At 41.3% G+C, this 21,760-nt stretch overlaps 1 protein-coding gene across 3 annotated transcripts; it reads left to right on the plus strand.

The window, feature by feature from the left end:
• Positions 1 to 257: 257 nt before the first annotated feature.
• Positions 258 to 21,511, plus strand: LOC149314429 (vitamin D 25-hydroxylase-like). Of its 3 annotated transcripts, none has more exons than XM_089521100.1 (5): positions 258 to 593; positions 6,735 to 6,876; positions 12,339 to 12,971; positions 16,646 to 16,975; positions 18,500 to 21,511. In XM_089521100.1, the coding sequence occupies exons 1-5, from the start codon at positions 351 to 353 to the stop codon at positions 18,676 to 18,678; spliced, it is 1,527 nt and encodes a 508-aa protein (XP_089377226.1). In that variant the 5' UTR covers positions 258 to 350; the 3' UTR covers positions 18,679 to 21,511. The 3 variants fall into 3 exon arrangements, with proteins under 3 accessions (XP_089377226.1, XP_089377227.1, XP_089377228.1); XM_089521101.1 differs by lacking the exon at positions 258 to 593 and adding an exon at positions 1,512 to 1,634; XM_089521102.1 differs by lacking the exons at positions 258 to 593; positions 6,735 to 6,876 and adding an exon at positions 8,006 to 9,175.
• The last annotated feature ends 249 nt before the right edge of the window (positions 21,512 to 21,760 follow it).

A 21,760-nucleotide genomic window follows, 5' to 3' on the forward strand; every position in this document is an offset into this window, starting at 1 on the left:
CTGATGCCTGATCTGTGGATGGCTAATAAAGAATGAATGTCTGAGGAGGAGGAGGAGGGAGGGAAATCCCTTGAGAAACCTCCTCCATTTTGTCCAGTGGAACTGGAGGCCACTGTTGTTGAGGAAAAGGAGACACTACTCAACTCTGGCGCGAGAAGAGGGGGCGGGGCCAAAACGGCAGTTGGGAGGGAGGAGCGACCAATCAGAGCCGGCGACGGTTGACGGGCGTCTCCGGCGGCCTATCAGGATGGGGCGCTGGGGCCGGCTGCGGAAAGTGAACCGAGGAGCCGGACGGGGCCTGCTGTCAGAGTCAGACTCAGGACAGAAGGCGAGGCCGGGGCTGAGGCGGGATGTGCGCGGAGAGCGGGGCCGCCGCCGCCGCCGCCGCCGCTGCCTCTGCCGCTGCCGCTTCCTTGGCCCTCCTGGCCTTCGCCCTCCTGGCGGCGCTGGTGGTGCGGCAGCTGCTGAAGCAGAGGCGGCCGGTGGGCTTCCCTCCGGGCCCCGCGGGGCTCCCGCTCGTCGGCAACATCCACTCGCTGGCCGCCGAGCAGCCCCACGTCTACATGAGGCGCCAGAGCCAGCTCCACGGCCAGGTAGGGAGGGAGGGAGGGGCGGCCGGGGCACCCGCACCGCTCTGGAGAATTAACCCCGCTTTAACTTGTGTGGCTCAAGGGCTATGGGATTCTGGGAGTTGGAGTTTGTTGTGGTGCCCCGAGCTCCGCTCCGCTCTGAGCTCACAACAAACTCCAACTCCCAGAATTCCATAGCAAATGGTGACTTAATATGCTAACTCGACACTTCCAGGAACGATCTGTGTGCCTCTGGCTTGTGCCACGGAGATGGGGAGCCTAAGTGGGAGCGTTATGCAACGGCAGGGAGGGCTACTTTCTCCGCATGCGAAGAAGAAGCAATCTGGTTTGACACTGCTTTAACTGCCAGGGCACCATGCTATGGAAGTCTAGCTCAGTTAAAGCGGGACCAATCGGATAGTAATGATAACAATAATATAATTTATTTATATGCCGCCTTATATTCCCAAAGGAATCAAGGCGGATTACAAGACATAAACAACAACGAAATGCAAATCATAATAAATCCGCATTTCCAAAAACGCTCTTCCCCAGCCGCCCTCCATCATCAGCCTGACATGACCAGCGGTTGTTTCCAGGAGGCAGCTCCAGCGCTGGCTCTCTTTCCTGGCGCCTGGAAGGTGTCGGGATGCACCCTTAAGCATGACTACTAGGGAATAGGTCCCACTGAAATGAATGGGTCTCAATAACAGTCACTTGAGACTTGTGTTTGGTACCTATTGATTCAGCTGTCAGAATATGACATTACTCTTTCTTTCTTTCTTTCTTTCTTTCTTGTCGTGAGCCTTGTGTTTGAAACAGAGTGCTTGACATGTCTTACAGAGTATTTGTGTGCAGCATGCAGAGGAGAGACAGCGTGGCGTAGTGGTTTGAGTGTTGGGCTGCAACTCTAGAGGCCAGGGCTCGATTCCCTTCCTCGGCTGTGGAACCCGCTCGCTGGGTGATCTTGGGCAAGTCTCCTGCCCTCAGTCTCAGGGGAAGGCAATGGCAAACCTCCTGCGAACAAATCTTGCCAAGAAAACCCCATGGTACAGTCACCTTAGGGTCACTATAAGTAGGAAACAACTTGAAGGCACACAGCAACAGCACCCACAAGCATTCAAAGACATAGCTGTGTTAGTCTAGAAAATCAGTGTGCAAAGGATTTTGTAGCACCTTTGAGACTAACTTAAAAAAGGAAGCTATTAGCATAAGCTTTCACAGACTTGAATCTACTTGCTCAAATGCATAGAGCCCATATATCTGAGGAAGTACACTAAACTCTACAAAAGCTCATCGTACCAGTTTCTTTCTTTCAATTAGTCTCAAAGGTGCTACAAAATGCCTTTGCATACCATGTATAGGATTCTTATTATGCAATATGCAGACACACTTTACAGTGCATTACCTAATTTGCCTTCCATATACATTATGGGGCTTTGGCAAGTTCCTCCAGTCATCTACTACCACCACTTGATTTACGTGGACTGACTCCTTACCCCACTCTGCTGTGTTGCTCACCAGAGTTGTACCTAGAGTACTTCTAGAGATGGAAATGGCACACTGGTCCCCGAACTTCATATCTGCCACAGAGCCTGTAGGTTCTGCAGGAGGCCCTGCCAAGCTAAAATATATCATTGTTCAACTAAACCTACCTCAGAACCACTCAGGTTTCAGCTGTGAGCTAGAACAGTGTTGCTCAGAGTGGTGCTCCCTGGATTGGTGCTGGTCCCTGAGCCATTGGCTGCCCATCCATGTTGAGGTTCCAGGAAAGAAAGAAACAGTTGCAGCCAGTGGGCATAAATACTGTATGGTGCCAGTCCCTGGCATATTGGAAGAAATAATTACGGGTCCCCCACATCAGGCAAGCATTGAGTAAGAAGACTGCTAGTTAAATACTGGAGGTTCTGGTTTCTTAATTTTTTTAAAAAATGTAGGCATACAGATCTCTCATAAAGGAAGGCTCTGTTCTTTTTATAACTTAACATTGGGCATATTGGTACTTAGAAGAGTGAGCTTTGTCTGCTTGAAATCTGGACTCTAAAACACACCATAGACACACAGGACTTTTTCACATGGGGAAAATTGGAAGGTAAACTGGACACAACGCAGGGTCATCCAGGGCATTGGGGACAATTTCACAATTGCTATTCACATGACGCTGCGCACAAACCAGTCAGAATCCAGACAGAAAGTGAGGTGAATCAGGTAATAAGCATTTTCTCAAATATATCATGTTTTTATTTCCATTTCATTCACAAATTCGCTTTCTTTATGTTATTGCAGCACTCTGAAAACCATGTCCCCAGTCCTCCCTGTTCCCAGATTTCCCATGGTTCCTTGCTGTGCCAAGGAGTGGGAGGCAGCCCACACACACCTCTTTCCCTCACGCAGATGGTCTCCTCTTCTAATGGAGCCTCTAAGCCTTAAATCAGGTTATGTGGGCGGTGGGGAGGTGTTGCCTTAGTCCATAAAAACACTCTTACCCTAACCAGGAACCCCATCCGGAAGACAGACTTCATCGAGTGTATTTACCTAACCCTGAAGGCTAGGGACAGTCTGGGGATCCTGTTGGTCTACCATCCACCCCGTGCGCTAACAGGCTCCCTAGCCGAGCTGACACAGCTGGTCTCGGAAGTGATGTTGGAGTCTCCCAGACTTCTTGTTCTGGGGGACCTCAACATCCCTTTCAAGGCCGGCTCACAAGATCTGACAGGTGCAGCTCGGGAGTTCATGGCCTCCATGATGGCCATAGGCCTGTCCCAATTAGTCTTGGGTCCAACACATTGTGCGGGTAATACACTCAATGTCGTCTTTAGTACGGATGGGGACAATCTGTGGGCAGAGGTTTGTAATACCTCTGCCCTATCATGGACGGATCATTTCCTGGTTGAGGTCCGACTTAAGGGATCTACCCTTATCCCCCCTGGGGGTGGAGGACCTATTAGAATGGTCCACCCTGGAAGGCTGATGGAACCCAAAAGGTTCCAAGAAGTCTTAGAGGGGTCTATGGTTGGATCTGACGGCGACTCTGTTGATGCCCTGACTAACATCTGGGATAATGACCTTTCCAGGGCTATATACAGTATCGTTCCTAAGCATCCTTTCTGGCCTGCTTCTAATAAGAAACCCTGGTATACAGAAGATCTCCGGGAAATGAAGCGGGCTGCGCAACGACTAGAGTGCAGCTGGCGGAGACACCAGCGCTTATCTGACAAGACACTCCATCAGGCTCTCTTATAAGTCTTATAGAGTGGCAATAGGTGCAGCAAAAAATTCTTTCTATGCTTCACGTATTGCGTCTGCGGAGTCGCGTCCAGCAGAGCTGTTCAGGGTGGTGAGGGAGCTAACTCAGCTCTCCCCCACCCTGAACCCTATTTTAGAACCAACTAAGGCCTGCTGTGACAACTTTAACAACTTCTTTGCAGATAAAATCTCTCGGATAAGGGCTGATCTCGATGCTGGCATTTCATCAGAGACAATAGGAGAGGTATCCAGAGCGTCCGTGGACTCTATTAAACTGGATCATTTTGAGTTTGTACATACCGATGAAGTGGACAAGCTTCTTGGAAGTGTTAGGAATCCTGTCCTTCTTTACATGAAACCGCTGGGAGAGATCATCCGGAGACACGGGGCGCGGTGTTATCAGTACGCTGATGACACCCAAATATGCTTCTCTGTGTCCCCGATTGATTCAGTGACTAAGGATGGGGTCTCTCTTCTGACTGACTGCCTGGAGTCGGTAATGGGCTGGATGAGGGAAAACAAACTCATTTTGAATCCAGAGAAAAGGAAGTACTTGTGATAGGTTCCCCAGGCCCGGGGAAGGAAGTTTATCCACCTGTCCTGAACGGGGTCACACTTCCCCTGAAGGATGAAGTTCGCAGTCTAGGAGTACTTCTGGACTCGTCTCTGCAGTTGACATCTCAAGTGGATGCGACGGTCAGAAGTGCTTGCTATCAACTTCTGTTGATACGCCAACTGTGACCCTACCTGGGCCAAAGGGACCCTGAAACTGTGGTACATGCTCTGGTAACCTCTCGCTTAGATTTCTGTAATGCACTCTACATGGGGCTACCCTTGTACCAAGCCCGGAAGCTTCAGCTAGTACAAAATATGGCAGCCAGACTGGTCACCGGTACCATCTAGGTTTGACCATATAACACCTATTTTGAAAGATCTTCATTGGCTGCCTATTCACTTCCGAGCACAATACAAGGTGTTGGTTATTACCTATAAAGCCCTACATGGCTTGGGCCCAAGTTACTTGAGGGACCGCATCTCCCCATATAATCCGCCCCGCACTCTCAGAATAACCGGGAAGAACTTGCTGGAAATCCCACTTTCTAAATATGTTACTACATCCCAGATGGCCTTCTCAGTAGCGGCCCCACAAATCTGGAACAGTCTTCCCGAGGAGCTCTGCCTTATCACCCCCCTGGAAACATTTAAAAAGAGGCTTAAAACCTTCCTCTTCTGTCAAGCCTTCCCCTCTGGAAAATGAAGTTGTGTATTTTGGTCCCATCGACTCTCTGCCTCACCCTATTAAATGACTGTTTTAGATTTGTATAGTGTATATTGTGTTACTGGTTTTTATCTATTTTTATGATGTGTTTGTAACTGGTTTTAATTCTGTGTAAACCGCTTTGATCTTTTGGAAAAGCGGTATATAAATAAAATTTATTATTATTATTATTATTATTATTATTATTAAATCTAAGGGAACAGCTGGTGGGAAAAGGCAGAGAGAGAGGAGGTTTTGGAATTCATCCTGTACAGGAGAGAGAAATGGAAGATATGTCCTGGAAAAGAAGGGCATCTGGGAGTTTCAGCCCTCACTGAAACCAGGCAGGTTTATGGACCAGCCCCGTCCTCTTTCTCTCTAGTGTGTGTGTGTTTATGTGTGGTTTTATGGGCGTTTGCAAAGGGAAACTTCAGTCTGCCTTCCTCTGAAACAGCTTCTGAAGCAATGAGGATTTTCCTCCCCATTTCCCTTCCCTCTCTGGAGTATGTGTGTGTATGCACTTGTGGAAATGACAGTTTGGAGCATGCATAAAAGTTATTTCCAAGCTAGCAACGGGATTTGTCCTCATCTGTCAGAGACCCAAATTTGCTTTCAACTCACTTTCTTGCCTAAGTAATGTGCTTTTAACCCTTTGTGCTCTGTGTGTGATAAGCATTTTCGGGATGGTCTCGGTGTGAAAAAGTCCACAGAGGAGTTGTGCTCAGGTGGGGTTCTCTAGTACAGTGGTTCTGAGTCTTTGGTCCTCAGCATGTTTTGGATGTGAGCTTCCAGAACCCCTGACCATTGGTCATATAGAACTTCTGTATGTTGTAGAAGGTAATTTAAGAATTGAATTCTAGTGCAGAATCAAAAGCACAAATTATTCTAAACTGGGTACAATTACATATTATAAATACAGGAGCAAACGCTCCTGCTGCTGTTAATAGGCACTGATAATCCTGCACAGTTTTAAATTCCAAGTGTGAAATTCTGACATTTTAGAAATGCTAATGAAATGTTCTAGGAGTAAAATAGTTTTAAAAAAATATTAATCATAATCTACTGTATGAAGAACATCAAGAAATATTTTCGTCATCAAAATGAAGAAATTAAACACTGATAGTTTTTTGTGGGTTTTTTGGTCTATGTGGCCATGTTCTAGAAGAGTTTATTCCTGATGTTTCGCCAGCATCTTCAGAGAATGCTGACCTGGAAGCGGTCAGCATTTTCTGAAGATGCCAGCCACAGATCTAGAACAAGGCCACATAGCTCCAAAAACCCACAAAACACTATGGATGCTGGCCATGAAAGCCTTCGACTTCACATTAAACACTGTGAAGCCATGGCAGTAAAAGAGGGCAGGATGGACACTGATTTAGGATCTATGAGTAAGACAAGCCATAATAGTTTTAGAATATTGTTTTTTTTACTTAATTATATTCCATGCTTCTTTTCAAGCAATTGGAGGGGGAAGTTGTATTATATACTTTTGGAAACTGTACATTGTTATGCAGCATAAAAGGTATTCTTCTAAAAGCTGATCAAGAAATAACATTTTGAAGATAATGCAGTAGTTTATTACTCTTATTTAGACGTATTCTTGAAAGTGATATGAAACACCTCTCTCTCTCTCTCTCTCTCTCTCTCTCTCTGTTTTGAAGATCTTTAGTCTTGATTTGGGTGGTATCTCCGCTATTGTACTGAATGGATATGATGCAGTAAAAGAATGCCTTGTTCAACAAAGTGAGGTCTTTGCAGACAGGCCATCTCTTCCTTTGTTCAAGAAGTTGACAAAAATGGGAGGTATGTTGTCATGGCTGTGACATTTAAAAAAACCCTAGAAGCTTATTGTTGCATTAGATACTTTTTAAATCTCTTTCCTTTTTTAAAGAGGCCACCTTGTAAAGACTTTCTATCATAGTCTGTACTTTCTGAATGGGTCAAAATCCCTAACGCTTCCTTACAAAGTGATAAGCATGCTCTTTTTATGAGCCTATTAGAGTGCTAAGATCATCCACAGAGCCCCTTCTCTCTGTCCCACCACCCTCTTGGGTTGATTTGATGGGAATGAGGGAGAGGGCCCTTTTGATGGCTCCTCCCAAGCTCTGGAACTCCCTTCCTATACTGGCCAGGATGGCCCAATTCCTGCTCGCCTTTCAGCGGCAGGTAAAAATATTTGTATTTTTAGCTTTTAAAATTGTTTAATTGTTTTTTAAACTTTATATCTACATTTTTAATGTTATTGTATTGTTTTAACTTGTACTGTTTCAAATTTGCTGTTAGCCACCTTTAGTCTCTAGCAGGAGAAATGTGGGATATAAATGGAAATAAATAAATGTTTTAAATTTTGAATTTTAAAGTTTTAAATTATTTATATGTGAGCTGACTTGGGTCCCTTTCTGACAGAAAGGTGGCATAGAAATGGTATAAATAAAAATTGCAGACTCAGAGCTGCCTACTGGGAACAACTTTGAAGCCTTTCTGTTAGCCAGGAAGAGTAAAAACTTCATGCTGAATTTGAACTTCATCAGTCACCAGTTAAGTTTTGAAATTCTGTTTCTTAATTATTCCCTCTAGTCTGATCCTCAAAGGAAAGAACCATTGCTTACTCAGTCAAAACTATGCCAGTCACAGGGCAGAAGTATCAGCAGATGCAGGGAAACCCTGAGGCAGGCACAGCTAGGAATCATGTAAACATTATTTCTGAAAAGGAGGCAAACATGGAAATGACAAGACAAATAAAACTGCATGTGTGGGTACATGCACAAGGCTACAAGCAGTTTTATCTGTTTCTCATAGGGGGGGAAACATGATTCACACCTGGAAATTAACAGTCAGTGCTGCTTCAGTGCTGTCAGCACCCTATTGAGAAAGGGAGCCAGTTTTTTCAACCGCCTGTCACTTTGCAGCAGACTTGAGTAAAGGAGGATGAGAAGGAGCAACACACCTCAAGTGTCGCTCCTGATTTCCCTCTTCTCATTTATAGGAAAGCTGTTCTTTTACTTCTGTTCTTTCCACTTGCAACAGCCCATTTCTAAACTAATGCGAAGTGACACAGCTGTGGGGATGGGACAAAGAGGAACTGGCAAAGAAAAAGTTTTCTATATGTCTCTCTTGCTTTCAAAATGCAATGTTCTAAGCATGTATCAGTTTGGATTGTTTGTTTTTACTAAAACCAAACCTGCAGCTTGTTATATGTATTTGCATCTGATGTATACTTTAGTTCAATGCTGTTTAAAGTTGTGGTCCATGGACTGATGCCCATCCGCAAACCATCAGCTGAGGGTTTGCAGTGAGTTTCCAGGAAAGAAAATACATTTTGTAGCCATTGGGAACAAATGTAGTACTGATGAGTGGTGCATTACAAGGAAAATATTGCCATTCTCCCATATCACATAGCTGGAGAATCATTGTTTTAGCTCACAGACTAGGCCAGACATACAATTTTTTTTAAATGCACTTGTGTCAGAAGAGCACCTTCTGGTGGTAATAAGCAGCTATAACAGTTGCACTTGAAGGACAACCATACATTTTCAACAGTTTAAGCATAATATTAAAAGCTCTTGTTATTAGTTTAAACGGATTTGTTGTTGTTAATTACCATCAAGTCAGCTTTGACGTATGACAATCCTATGAATGAGAGACCTTCAAATCACCCTATTATCAATGGCCCTGCTCAGGTCTTGCAGACTCCAAACAGCCAAGTCTCAATAGTAGACTTTATTGAGCTTATCCACTTTTAATGTGGTTTTTCACTACTGTCTTTTTTTTAATGAGTTATATCTTCTCATGATATGTCCACAGTATGATAGTCTCATTTTAATAATTTTGGCATCTAGGGAGAGTTCAGACTTGATTTTCTCTAGCTAAAACTTGCCAATTGTAGTAGAAATGAAAGAGTTTGATCTTTGTTGTAGAAACTCAAAGTGTTAAGTACCAGTCCCTTTGCTTCCTTTTGTTTAATGTTTACCTATGTACATTGGATCAATAATTGCTGAGAATGGAAATTGCAGTCAAGAAAGTAGAAGAAGATTAGGACTGAGAAGGGCAGCTATGAAAGAACTAGACAAGATCCTAAAGTACAAAGATATACATTGGAACAGTAAGTGAGGATTGTTCAAGCCATTGTATTTCCTATCACTATGTGTGCATGTAACAGCTGGATGGTGAAGAAAGCTGATAGAAAGAAAATCAACTCATTTGAGATGAGGTACATGAGAATTGTTCTGCAGGTAATGTGGATGGCTAAAAAGACATACAAATGGGTCCTGGAACAAATCAGATCTGAACTCTCCCTGGAAGCCAAAATGACTTGGGGGATGGGGGAAACAGACCAGCATTAAAAGCTGGTTTCCAACCAGCTTGGGGGCATGGTGTACAGACACTGCACACCTCCAAGATGCCCAGAGGTTGTGCCGGCACTGAGACGTTGTCCAGCTTCTGGGCAGTCTGGCGATGCAATGTTTATATCCTGGACACTGCCAGAGCAGCTTGAAGCTGCCCATGGGCCACAGCATGGAGAGAAAAGATGCTCTTTGCTGCTCCTTTTTTGGCCAGCTCCAAGGCGAATTGGGGCCATGGCATGTGGTTGCCACAGTTCCAATCCATCTTCAAAAGGCACAGCTTCAAGCTGCCCCTTCAGGGCCATCTGTTTTGGCTGTAAATTGAGGCTGTCATGTTTTGGGCACATCCTGAGATGGCATGACTCATTAGAAAATATGACAGTGCTTGGTAAGAGAGGAGGCAGTAGGAAGAGAGGAGGACCACTCGCTAGATGGATAGACTCTGTCAAAGAAGACATGGCCCTAAGTCTACAGAAACTGAGCAGGGCCATGGATGACAGGGTGTCTTAGAGATGACTCATTCACAGGGTTGCCGGAGATTAAAGAGACCCCTGGTAGCACAATCGTTAAATGCCAGTACTGCAGCAACTTATAAAAAAACACAAGCTTGTGAGTTCAATCCAAGCCAGGGGCTCAGGGTCGACTCAGCCTTGCATCATTCCGAGGTTGCTATAATGAGCATCCTGCTTGTTGCGGGTAATTAGCTTACAGTTGTAAACCTTTTAGAGACTGCTTAGTATGGTATGAAGCGGTATATAAATGAAACTGCTATTGCTATCAAAGTCAACTTGAGGGCAGTTAATAACAATATAGCACCTAAACATTTCTCCAGATGTAACAGTACAGAGATTTCTTGAGAAATTCAATGTTCTCTGTCTAAGAAGGCCCTTTACTCTCGCATAGAACAGAGATAGCCTGGATCTCAAGGGAAGTCACTTTGCTGCTGCCAATGGAGTTGAAATTTTATTGCCTGGTATTTACTACCCTTTGTTAATCAATCATTGATTGATTGATAATGCCCTTTGTCCCTGGTCCCCACATGGCCAAGAAGCGGAATGGCCTCTACCTTCATAGATATCCCTTCAGACCATCTTAACTGACAACAGAAGTAACAGTTGAGAAAAAATGTAGGTCTACTGTATGGAACTCTAATATCACCATATTTCTTGTCCTTATGATTTTTAATGTCTTTCCCTGAAGAAGCCAGTGAAGTTTTGAAAGCTTGCATGATATATTTTGTGCTTTTTAGTTGCCCTAACAAAAATTTTGTGGATTTTATATTTTGTTGTGTTTTGCTGCATAGGCCAAGATGGCTACCACTGAAAAGATTTTAACTATTTTGGAATATATATATATATATATATATATATATTTCATTTTTTAAATTCTTCAAATATATTTATTACAGATTTGTTATTAACTTATGGGGCTAAAATAGCTGGTCTAAGCTTATTACTTCAGTGTGATTAATCAATATAAATTATTTTAGTTTAGCTGTTAGTTGATAGTGATAAGGGCTGTGATGACCAAACTTTCAAATAAGGAGGACAAATTTATGATTGCAGATGAGGTGCTTATCTGGATAATACTAAGGATGAATATAAAAGTTTATGACTTTTTGAGCATCTGAAAGAATGATTTAGGTGATGCATTTACACCAGGGGGAATAGGATAGTTACTTAGTAGCTGCAACACATATCATTGCCTATTCTTAATAATTACTCATCCTGGCTTTGTTCCACTATATTTTAGTGAGCTACAATCTTTTCTCCCTTCTTAACACTCAAAGTACTGTTATATGAATATGCTTTCTTGCAAAATTATTTAACAAAATTATCCTGTTAAGGTAAGGCATGACAACTTTTTTTAGACAAAAAGATCCTGAATGATGGCTTCTGAAATTGGCAGCAATCTAAACTTAGTAGAATTTGTTAGATCTGTCTCTGTGAGATGGTGCTTAATGAAATAACTTTTCATTTTGAATCTGGCTTAACAAAGAAAAAAATAGTTTTTGGAGCTGAGACAGCAAAATGTTGGCTTGATAGGGAACTGCAAGCGTGTACTCTTTCTTTCAGGATTCATACTGCTATGGAGAGACAATGGCGAAGATCCAAATAAGTACTTGAAAGATGCCGAATGGGATTTCACTCTTTTTCTTTGAGTAGCAGACTTAATGTGCCATACTGCAAACTGTTTTTGCAAATAAAAGCAGTTTTCCATGTGTCTGTGGGTGAAAAAAGAGGGATATTTAAGAAATACAAGCCAACAATGAAAATCTTAAGTATTCTCACTTTGGATCCTGTGTCAATGACATCAATGTGGGTGCCAGTCAGGCCTCTAAGCAGGGAGAATATTGCTCATCTGGTGTGCCTCAGCAAAGAAGGCTTTTCTCAAATCCTCCCACAGTATATTTATTGCCCCTGCTGGTGAGACACAGAGACGGGCCACTTCAGCAGACATTAATCTTGCCAAGAAAACCCCATAGGTTCACCATAAATCAGAAACAGCTTGAAGGCACAACACACACACACTGCTCTGAGAGCCTTTGTGGCTGAAGAGAAAGATATAAATACTCTAAATGAAAATAAAAAACCCTCAGGCATGTATATATAGGCAGAGGCAATCTTTCACGTATTGAGATCCCAAGAAATTAAGGCCCTAAGTGTTATCACCAATACTTTAGTGATGAAGTGATTAGCAGCCAGTGCAATTTCTTTAAAACTGGTTTCATATGGTTTCTATATGGTATTCTCATCAGCCGAATAGTCTATTTAGTATAAGTATAGAGTATTTAATTTAGAGTTTTCCAGCCATATATTTAGATTTTGATTACCTAAAAAACAGAACTCATATGGATAAAATAGGAAATAAAATTAAGAAAGTAAAATCCTTGGTTTAAGCACATCTCCTTATGTGTTTCAGGTTTATTGAACTCAAGATATGGACGAGGTTGGACAGAGCATCGCAAATTAGCTGTAACCAGCTTTCGGATATTTGGTTATGGTCAGAAGGCCTTTGAAAGCAAAATATCAGAAGAATCAATTATTTTCCTTGAGGCCATTGATACCTATAAAGGGAAACCTTTCGACCTGAAATACTTAATAACAAATGCAGTTTCAAATATTGCTAATTTGATTATTTTTGGAGAGCGGTTTACATATGAAGACACTGAATTTCAGCACATGATTGAAATATTTAGTGAAAACATTGAATTGGCAGCAAGTGCATCTGCTTTTTTGTATAATGCTTTTCCATGGATTGGTGTCCTGCCTTTTGGAAAACATCAACAACTCTTTAAAAATGCAGCTCAGGTCTATACCTTTCTACTCCACCTTATTGAGCGTTTCTCCCAGAACAGGAAACCTCAGTCACCTCGGCATTTCATAGATGCATATTTAGACGAAATGGATAAACATAAAAAAGACCCAGAGTCCACCTTTTCCATGGAAAACTTAATTTTCTCTGTGGGAGAACTCATGATTGCTGGAACAGAAACTACAACAAATGTTTTAAGATGGGCAGTGTTGTTCATGGCTCTTTATCCTAATATTCAAGGTAAGTGATATGTTATCTCAATGATATCCTCACTTTTATGATTAAAAATGTCTTTTCCAAGGTGTGCTGACCATGCTAGTCTTTAATATGGAAGCCAATCATTTTCTGTAACAATTTGGAACTACCCAGACTTCATTCATGATTCCCCCCCCCCTTCCTTTTAAAGTTTGAGATGTGTTGTTGCTTTGCTGAAGACTAAGCATAAAGCATACCTTTGTCTTCAGTAAAATGCCATGATAAAAATCAGGCTTACAGGCTCAAGAAATAATCAGTCAAATCTCTTAAGTCAGCTGTCTCCATCTTGATACAATAAACTTGGGTTTATTGAGGTTGCAGGCGACCATATTTGGAGGACTCCAGGTTGTAGAAGGGTGCCGTCGAATTATGCAAAGGAGTTGTAATTCTCATAATTACTTGATATGAATCTTTTTATGGCCTTACGTTAGCCTGTACTTATTTGAAATATACAAATAGCTTTTACTAGCTAGTGTCTTGCTGTATCTGCACATTTGACAAAATGGATCATGGGAAACCTAAACTAGATGCCAAGGTTTTGAGACAAATAGGAAGTACTGTAACTTGTTTTTGTTAAATATGAAAACAACAAATTAAAATTACCTGACATTCTATAAAGAATAGATAAAATAATACAGGGTGAAATCCAATATTGTATACATGGACTTCTAGCCCTTTTCATCTTTGTACTTTCCAAATGTGGAGGAGATTTTGAGGGCTTGGGAGGGCCTTTGCCGGGTTGCCATAATTGTCCACTATTACCAGGGACAAAATGTGGAACAAATTCAAGACCAAACTGTAGGACAACTGCAGGACAAAACTCAGCCCAAAATGTAGGACATTTAAGAAAAATGGAGGGCCTTAAATGTCCTACATTTTGGGCTGAGTTTTGTCCTGCAGTTGTCCTACAGTTTGGTCTCGAATTTGTCCTACATTTTGTCCCTGGTAATAGTGGACAATTATGAGACTGCTTTCACTGCCCTGGCTCAATACTAGGAAATTCCAGGAACTGTAGTTTTGTAAGACATTTTACCTTCTCTGACAGAGAGTTCTGGTACCATAATAAACTACAATTCCCAGGATTACCTAGCACTGAGCCAGGGTGGTTAAAGCAGCCTCAAACTGGGTTATTTCTGCAGTGTGTGTTTTGGACCTTAGTTATATTAAAAGGTTCTTAAATGCCTTTAATGTTTCTAACTTGTCTTATGTTTTAATTATTTTATTGCAAGTTGTTTTGAATCCCATTTTTGCTGAGAAAGATAGAGAATAAAATTGAACTTTTCACATATGAATTTACTGAAAAGTTCTCGGCCTGACCAAGAAGGGAATGACCTAGAGCCCTGAAACCTGCATTCTATTCCAGAAATTCACCACATAAATAGAGGCGCTTGGCAAATCATTACTCACGTTTCTTTCACCCTTCCAAAAAAATTCTGATATCTGGTCACTAAAATACCTCTGAATCATTTGAGAATGTCCTTCCTTTCAAACTCTTCAAGGTTTGGAAAAAGGAAATAGACAGATGGAGCAAGAACTGGTGAATAGGTTGAACCCAGACTGGCAACTTCCCTCATCTCTTTTCCTTCAGTGCCTCCTTTAATCAGCACAGCAAGTTATTCTGCATTACGTGTTGGGCTCTTCTGGAGATAGTCAGTCATCAAAATACCTTCCTTATCCCCAGAAAACTGTGGCCATGACTTTTCTGGATAACCTTTGAGTCTTGAGTTTCTTCAGCCATGGAGAACCTGAGTATCATCACTTCAAAGACCATTGTTTGGTCTCCAGATCATAGTGATGTGACCATGTTTCATCAACAGTGACAAGTCATTCCAAAAAGTTATTACTAGAGCTTTTAAAATGCTACAAAATCAGCTTGTAGACATCCACTCAATTTTGTTTCTGGTCAGCATTCAAACTCACTTTTCTGACAGTGTCTGCATAGCCAACTGCTCAAGATTTATAAACCCTGTGCATTCCTGGGGTATTTCTAGTGTCTCAGCAATTGGTTTAGCTGAGATTTGCTGATCTGTTGAAATCAAGTCATGAACACGCTCAACAATTTCAGGAGCTGACACTGTTGAAGGATTCACTTATTCACCTTCATTCAGTCCACTGCAGACACTAGTTTAATACAAAAACAGCTTCCTTAGATGGAAAGGAGAGATAGAGTTGACTGATACACTGAACCCCAAAACTCAAGGTGACCTCTCCCAACAGTTTCATGTAGATATTAAACAGGGACAGAACTGAGCCCTGAGAGACACCAAAGACTACTGGCCAGAATGTTGAATTGGCATCCCCATTGGGTTTGCCCCTCCAAGAGGGACTGAAGTCACTGTAAAACAGTGCCCCCAAGTCCCATCCCAGAGAGGTAACCCAGAAGGATACAATGTTTGATAATATTGAAAGCTGCTGAGAGGTCCAGCAGAACTAACAGGAACACACTCTGTATAGGTAGGTCATCCACCAAGACAACCAAAGCTGTCTCTGACCTGAAGCGAAACCGAAATGGATCTAAATAATCTGTTTCATCCAGGAACCCCTAGATTTTGGAAGCTACCGCACACTCCTGTACCTTGCCCCAAAAGAAGATGCTTGAGACTAGTTGATAGTTTTCCAATCTGGGATCCAGGGAAGATTTTTTCAGTAGTGGCTGAACATACACTGGACATAGCCATATTTAAAGCTATGTCAATTTTCATACTGTTTACCATAATTGGATTTATGTACAAGAGGATGTATGAAGCCCTGAGACATTTAACAGTTGTACATTATGGCTGAAGTGTTGCAGAAAGAAAGAAAGATCCAAATTTACATAATAACAAAAACTTGGTAGTATTTGAGAAAGTATTAATTCTCTTCATAAATTAATCAGACTAATATCAAAGGAGTATCTACATTAGTCTGTAGCAATTCCAGTGTCATGTTATGGTACAATAAATTACCAGGTCTAAATTCAACTACAATCAAACCACTGAATCAATGGCAAGATGATTCAGCAACACATAAATCCCATTGATTCAGTGTTTCCCTTGTAGTTGAGACGTGTCACACATGCACCGAAAGTACGTGCTGAGCACGTACTAGGGACGCCCCTAATTCTAGTATGCGCTCAGCGCGTACAAAATGGTGGCGCCCTTTCTACATGGGCACTGCCATCTTGACATCGCAGACACCTAGCGTCCGCACGTCACGCTTTGGGGCGCCATTTCCGCGGCACAAAAAGAAGCTGCATTTTGCAGCTTCTTTTTTGTTGCGTCTGGGAATCGCGCGGTTTGGCCACCGGTTCCTGGACGCAGCAACCAGCGGTGCCGGCAGACCGCCCTTTTTGGGCGGTCTGTAAAGCGCTTGAGATTGGCAGTTTGAGTCTTTAAACATTTGTGTGTTTAAACCTATTTTTGCTGCTCTCCTAGGCTTCAAAATGGGGGGTGTATGCTCAGGGTTTGTGGATGTAAGAGCACAATGTTGCACACTTCATTCATGAAATGATTTATGAGTGGAAGAAAGAACAATTTTATACAAACAACAAATATTCAGATGAATGTAGGAGGAGGAGGCCCTACAATTGTGCTATGTTTTCATATAAAGAACTAATATTTTGTCTACACCTTTTAAATCAAACCATTATTTTATAAACTGAAAATGTTTTCTCTTAACAGGGCAAGTTCATAAAGAAATTGATATAGTAATTGGACCAAATAGAACACCTTGCCTAGAAGAGAAATGTAAAATGCCATACACAGAAGCAGTACTGCATGAAATTTTAAGATTCTGTAATATAGCTCCTCTAGGTATTTTCCATGCAACTTCTAAGGACACAGTCGTGCGTGGGTATACCATCCCTCAAGGCACTACAGTCATTACAAATCTCTATTCTGTACATTTTGATGAAAAGTACTGGAGTAATCCAGAAATGTTTTGCCCTGAGAGGTTTTTGGACAGCTCTGGACAGTTCATCAAGAAAGAAGCATTTGTTCCATTTTCATTAGGTAAGACTCACCTTCTTATCTATGAAACTATAAGTGACAAAGGTTTGGGTAAAAAAGCGCAATCAACAGAATGTAATAGCTAACAACCAAGTGTTGGAATATCTTGCTTTCATCTTCTGTCAGGAGCTTCATTTAAAATTTGGGATATCTGATTTTTAATTATAAACTTCAGTGCATAACTTCAGTGCATAAGTGGTGACAGAAACATGATTTAATTGGTCATTATTTTTCAGTAGTGGACTTTGCCGTGTATATAGCTGAGCATCTAAATAGTTAGTCCTTGTTTGACTATTTTAAAAGCCTATTGTGAAAGGCAGAAAATTAACGTCTGACCAGTGATTTTTCTGACAACATCCTCTTTACCTGGCTGTTTCTTACCTTTCCTTGTGGCCCTCAACATCTTCAAAATAAGTTTCCTTCACTGCTTGAAAACAGAAAAGGCTGCTCCCAAACTATTTTAATATACAGTTGTCCCTCCATATTCGCTAGGGTTAGGGGAACAAGACCCCCATGAATATGGAAAAACCACAAATAACAAAAACACTGTTTTTACCTGAGAGGACACCTCTCTAGGAATCTCTAGGTCCTCCAGTGCAACTCTGTGGTCAATGTCCAACATACACTGACCATGGAATGGCACTGGAATAGCTACAAATGGTCTTTCAGTGCAACTTTTAGTTAAAGTTGACCACAGAGTTGCACTGGAGGACCTAGACATTCCTAGAGAGAACATATTAATGAAATCCGTGAATAATCAAATCTGCAAATATAAAAGCCACAAATGTGGAGGGATGACTGTATGTTCCCGATTTACCCCTTTTAATTTTAATAATTTAATTATTAAAAATAGCTTGGGGGTTGAGTGGGTTGTCTTTTTGTCCAGGGCTGAAGTCCACACAGACTAGATCAGGGGAAACAATTTACCTCCCTACTCAGCCCCATTTTTTCCTTTAGCCCAAACATTCTTTTGCCTCTGGAAAAGCTGCACAGTTTTGGCAGCTGCAGCTTTTCCTGGCTTGGTTTGAAGACTTCACTGTTCTTCTTAGCTGAGGAGGAAACACTTGGATCTTCCCACAGCAGACACATTAATTTGGAAAGTGACTTCTGGATCCTGCACAACCGCTGTGTAAGCTCATTGTGTTCCTAGTAGGAGAAAATCCACTTCTAGAAAAGCCCTGTTTAAGCGTCAGACATCTTAATGATCTCATTCATTGCCGCACATTTATATGTGGAAAGCTTTACTAAAAGTAGTATCTGATGTCAAGTATGTTTCAGAATTTGAGTTCTTATGCAACATAAAGGTTTTTTTTAAAAAATAGTCAATGCAGTTTTCTAAATAAATATTCCTTTTATTTTGGAATTTCATATAAGGTGAAACAGAAAGTTATATTGGGTTTGGCATAGTTCAGACTATAGTTGACTGAACTACACTTTGATGTTAATAAAGGGGAGCTATTGTTTTATGTATTCTTTGATAAAAGAAATGAGTTGTTAAATGCAGTTTCTTTCCTCTCATCTGCTCAGGACGAAGACATTGTTTAGGAGAACAGCTGGCCAGGATGGAAATGTTTTTATTTTTTACTTCATTACTTCAGCGGTTTCATCTTCATTTTCCCAGTGGTTTGACCCCAGACCTTAAGCCAAAGTTAGGTATGACTTTGCAACCTCATCCATACCTTATCTGTGCAGAGAGGCGATTTTGAACATAAATGTGATAGCAACAATTCAGTGCATAAGGTTCTAACAGCCAGCAGCATGACAGACTGATGAGATGAATTAAGCCTTCCTTGATCAAACCAATTAAATCCTGTCCTGGTATTAAAAAGAAGCAAAATATACTGTATACTATAGAATGTCTGAGATCCACAAAGGGAACAAACGAGTTGATTTCTGATGGGAGGAAATCGAGAATGGACAACTAGGATGCTCTATGCTACTAAAGTGTCATAATTGGGGTAGATGTGGCAGTGATCGCCTAACAAGACATTTATGCACTTCTAAAGCACCAGGAGAGTTCCAACATGGTTAGGAGCTTTATAACTACTCCAGCTTCCATATCAAGGATCATCTATGTTGGAACTTCTCAGAGTGGCCACTGCCTCAGCCAATTCAAATCTGGATATTGTGTTTTCCACTTGCTTTGGAGGTAGATGCTGACAAACACATACATGTACAAATGCAAATACTGTACCGATATTGTGTTATATCTGAAACCATCTTGTTTGAGGATCCACTGGGATCTCACATGGACCAAGCTAGTGGATAGGAGGTGTGTTGCTATACAAATATGTCTCTAAATAGTTTATCTTCTTTTCAGTTGGCCCTCCTGTTGAAAATGCAGATGAGGTCATTTCTGCATATGACAGTGCACAGCTTGATAGCTCCAGAAAATGAACTATCACTATTTTTAAATATTTTTTAAATTAAGCCTAAATACAACCACAAAGAGATCTTTATACAATTATGTCTAAAACATACCTATAAACAACAGTAACTAAATAGACTTGACTAAGCTACTAAACAAAAAGAAACACTACTAACTTTCCCCCCAGCTGATGGATATATACCATTATTATTACACTTCTCTATATATGATAATATGTTGATGCCTTTACAACATACAAACTGTTTATTTTACAAAACTAAAATTGAGTCATATCCCCAATGAGACTGCAAGTATGTAATAAACAAATCCAATCTTTCTTTAAAATTCTCAGAGATTTTTCTTTGATCATCATTGCCCATTTGTCCATTTCAGCAATTCAGTCTTCTTAGATTGGAATATCAGTGTTTCCATCTCTGACACTAAGCCATATTTAAAATAGAATTACAGTACAGAGACACTTTAGATCTTGCTACTAGAAATATTTTGTTCAGAAGCAATATACTTCAGGGGAAGAAGCCGACCAAAGGTAACTTCTTGATAACTGGGAGGATGTTTTAGAACAGCTTAGATCATTTTTTTTGTTTGCAATAAAAATACATAACAGACTTCTATGCAATGAAAAGATGATTGGATCAGTTATGCTTCATTTATGAAGCTGCACCACTTTGTTTTTATACCTTTTTCTTTCATATACTAAGTTTTGTGTTTCTCATTGATTAAATGGGAAGATTGTAATGTGCCTGTAACTGTTACATTATTAACAGCATGAGACAAAATGTATGGTAGTTTAATACTGTATTTACTGTAGCTTCATTCGATGACCCTGGGTTCTTGTATTACGGGAGGGAGAAAAGTTGATTTCTGTCAAGTTTCTCTATACCATGTGTTATTATACTCTCTCATATCTCCTTTCCCCCACCCTCATCCAAGCTAAAAAAGCCCCAAACATTATAAAGCAGCAAACATTTTCTAAGTGATCTGTAATCCTCCCTATATTGGGTGACTGGTCTAGACCCATCCCTGTTGCATTGTTATTCAGGTAGATTTCTGTTGAAATCTTTTTCTTTCTTGAAGAAAAAGATTTCAACATTCTGTCTGTTGAATTTTTATTTATTTTACTGTTAAAATGTTTTCTTCTGCCCTATCTCAGGACAATGTACAGGCAAAAGGTATTTTAAATAGTTTGGAACAGTGATGAGCAACATGAACAATTTAAACCTGTCTAAAATTCACAAAAGAAGCCATGCATGGATCAGATTAAGATCCTTAGACTACAAAGGCATCTGAGTTTGACAGTAAGATGAAGTCAGTTTTAATGCAAAGCAGGTCTTCAAAGGGGGGTATTTCACAACTGGGGTACATCAGCAGGGAAAACTTTCTCCTTTGCCTGCACAGAAGGCCTGTCTTGTAGATATCGGTTGTTGGGCAGATATATACAGGGCGAGGTGCTCCATCAAATATCAAATCATGTCATTTAAGGCTTTAAATATAATCACCAGATCCTTGAATTGAGATAAGTGTATAGTCAGTGGGATGCCTTCAACTTGTGTCCCAGGGTCTTTCTGGGATGCTCCTGACAGCAGTTTGTCTACTACATATTGCACTAGCTGCAGCATCTATGTCATGTTTAAGGACAGACCCATCTCCTGGCCAGGACGTTACTAGTGCATGGCCATGTTATCCTTGTTCGATACAAATCATGGTTAGCAAGACAATCTAAGCCACTTGGAAGTCCATCTGGCCTATATTGACAGAGATGGTGCCAGAAATATTCCCAGGTTACGCAGGTGTTCCTTCAGGAGTGCAACCTCACTCAATTCCTACCACAGAGACTTATCTTCTTAGGCTCTAACTCAGTTTACTGGTCCTTGTCCATCCCATTATAGCAGTCAGGTTTAGCATTTCTACAGCTTCGCCGGACAATAAGCAATGGAGATGGATGTCATGAGGCTACTAATGGTTTCCAATTCCAAAATGTCTGGTGACACTAGCACAGGAGTGGGGAACCTATGGCCCTCCAGTTTCTGATGAACTACCTCATGCCTCACCACCAGCCATGGAGAAGGAAGTTTTGGCCAGGCTCATGAGGGCTTGGTGGTAGCTCTTCCCCTTATGGTGAGGGTACATGTAGGGACATGATGGCTTAGTAACTTAAGACTACATGTAGAGTCACCATAAGAGGAGGAGCTCCAACCAAGCCCTCGTGAGCCTGGCTAAAACTTCCTTCAGCTTAGGTGGTGGTGAGGCATTATGGAAATGGTAGTTCATCAGAACATGGAGGTTTCCCACCCCAATATAGCAGCTCCATATAGATACTCCACATCGTATAAACTATGGATCCCTGTTGAGCCCTTAATAGCCATAGGGCTGGGGAAAAATATCCCCAGAACTGATCCTTT

This window comes from Sceloporus occidentalis, unplaced genomic scaffold, assembly GCF_023333645.1.
Source record: "Sceloporus occidentalis isolate IW3139 unplaced genomic scaffold, rSceOcc1.0.p SCAF_4, whole genome shotgun sequence".
NCBI lineage: Eukaryota > Metazoa > Chordata > Lepidosauria > Squamata > Phrynosomatidae > Sceloporus > Sceloporus occidentalis.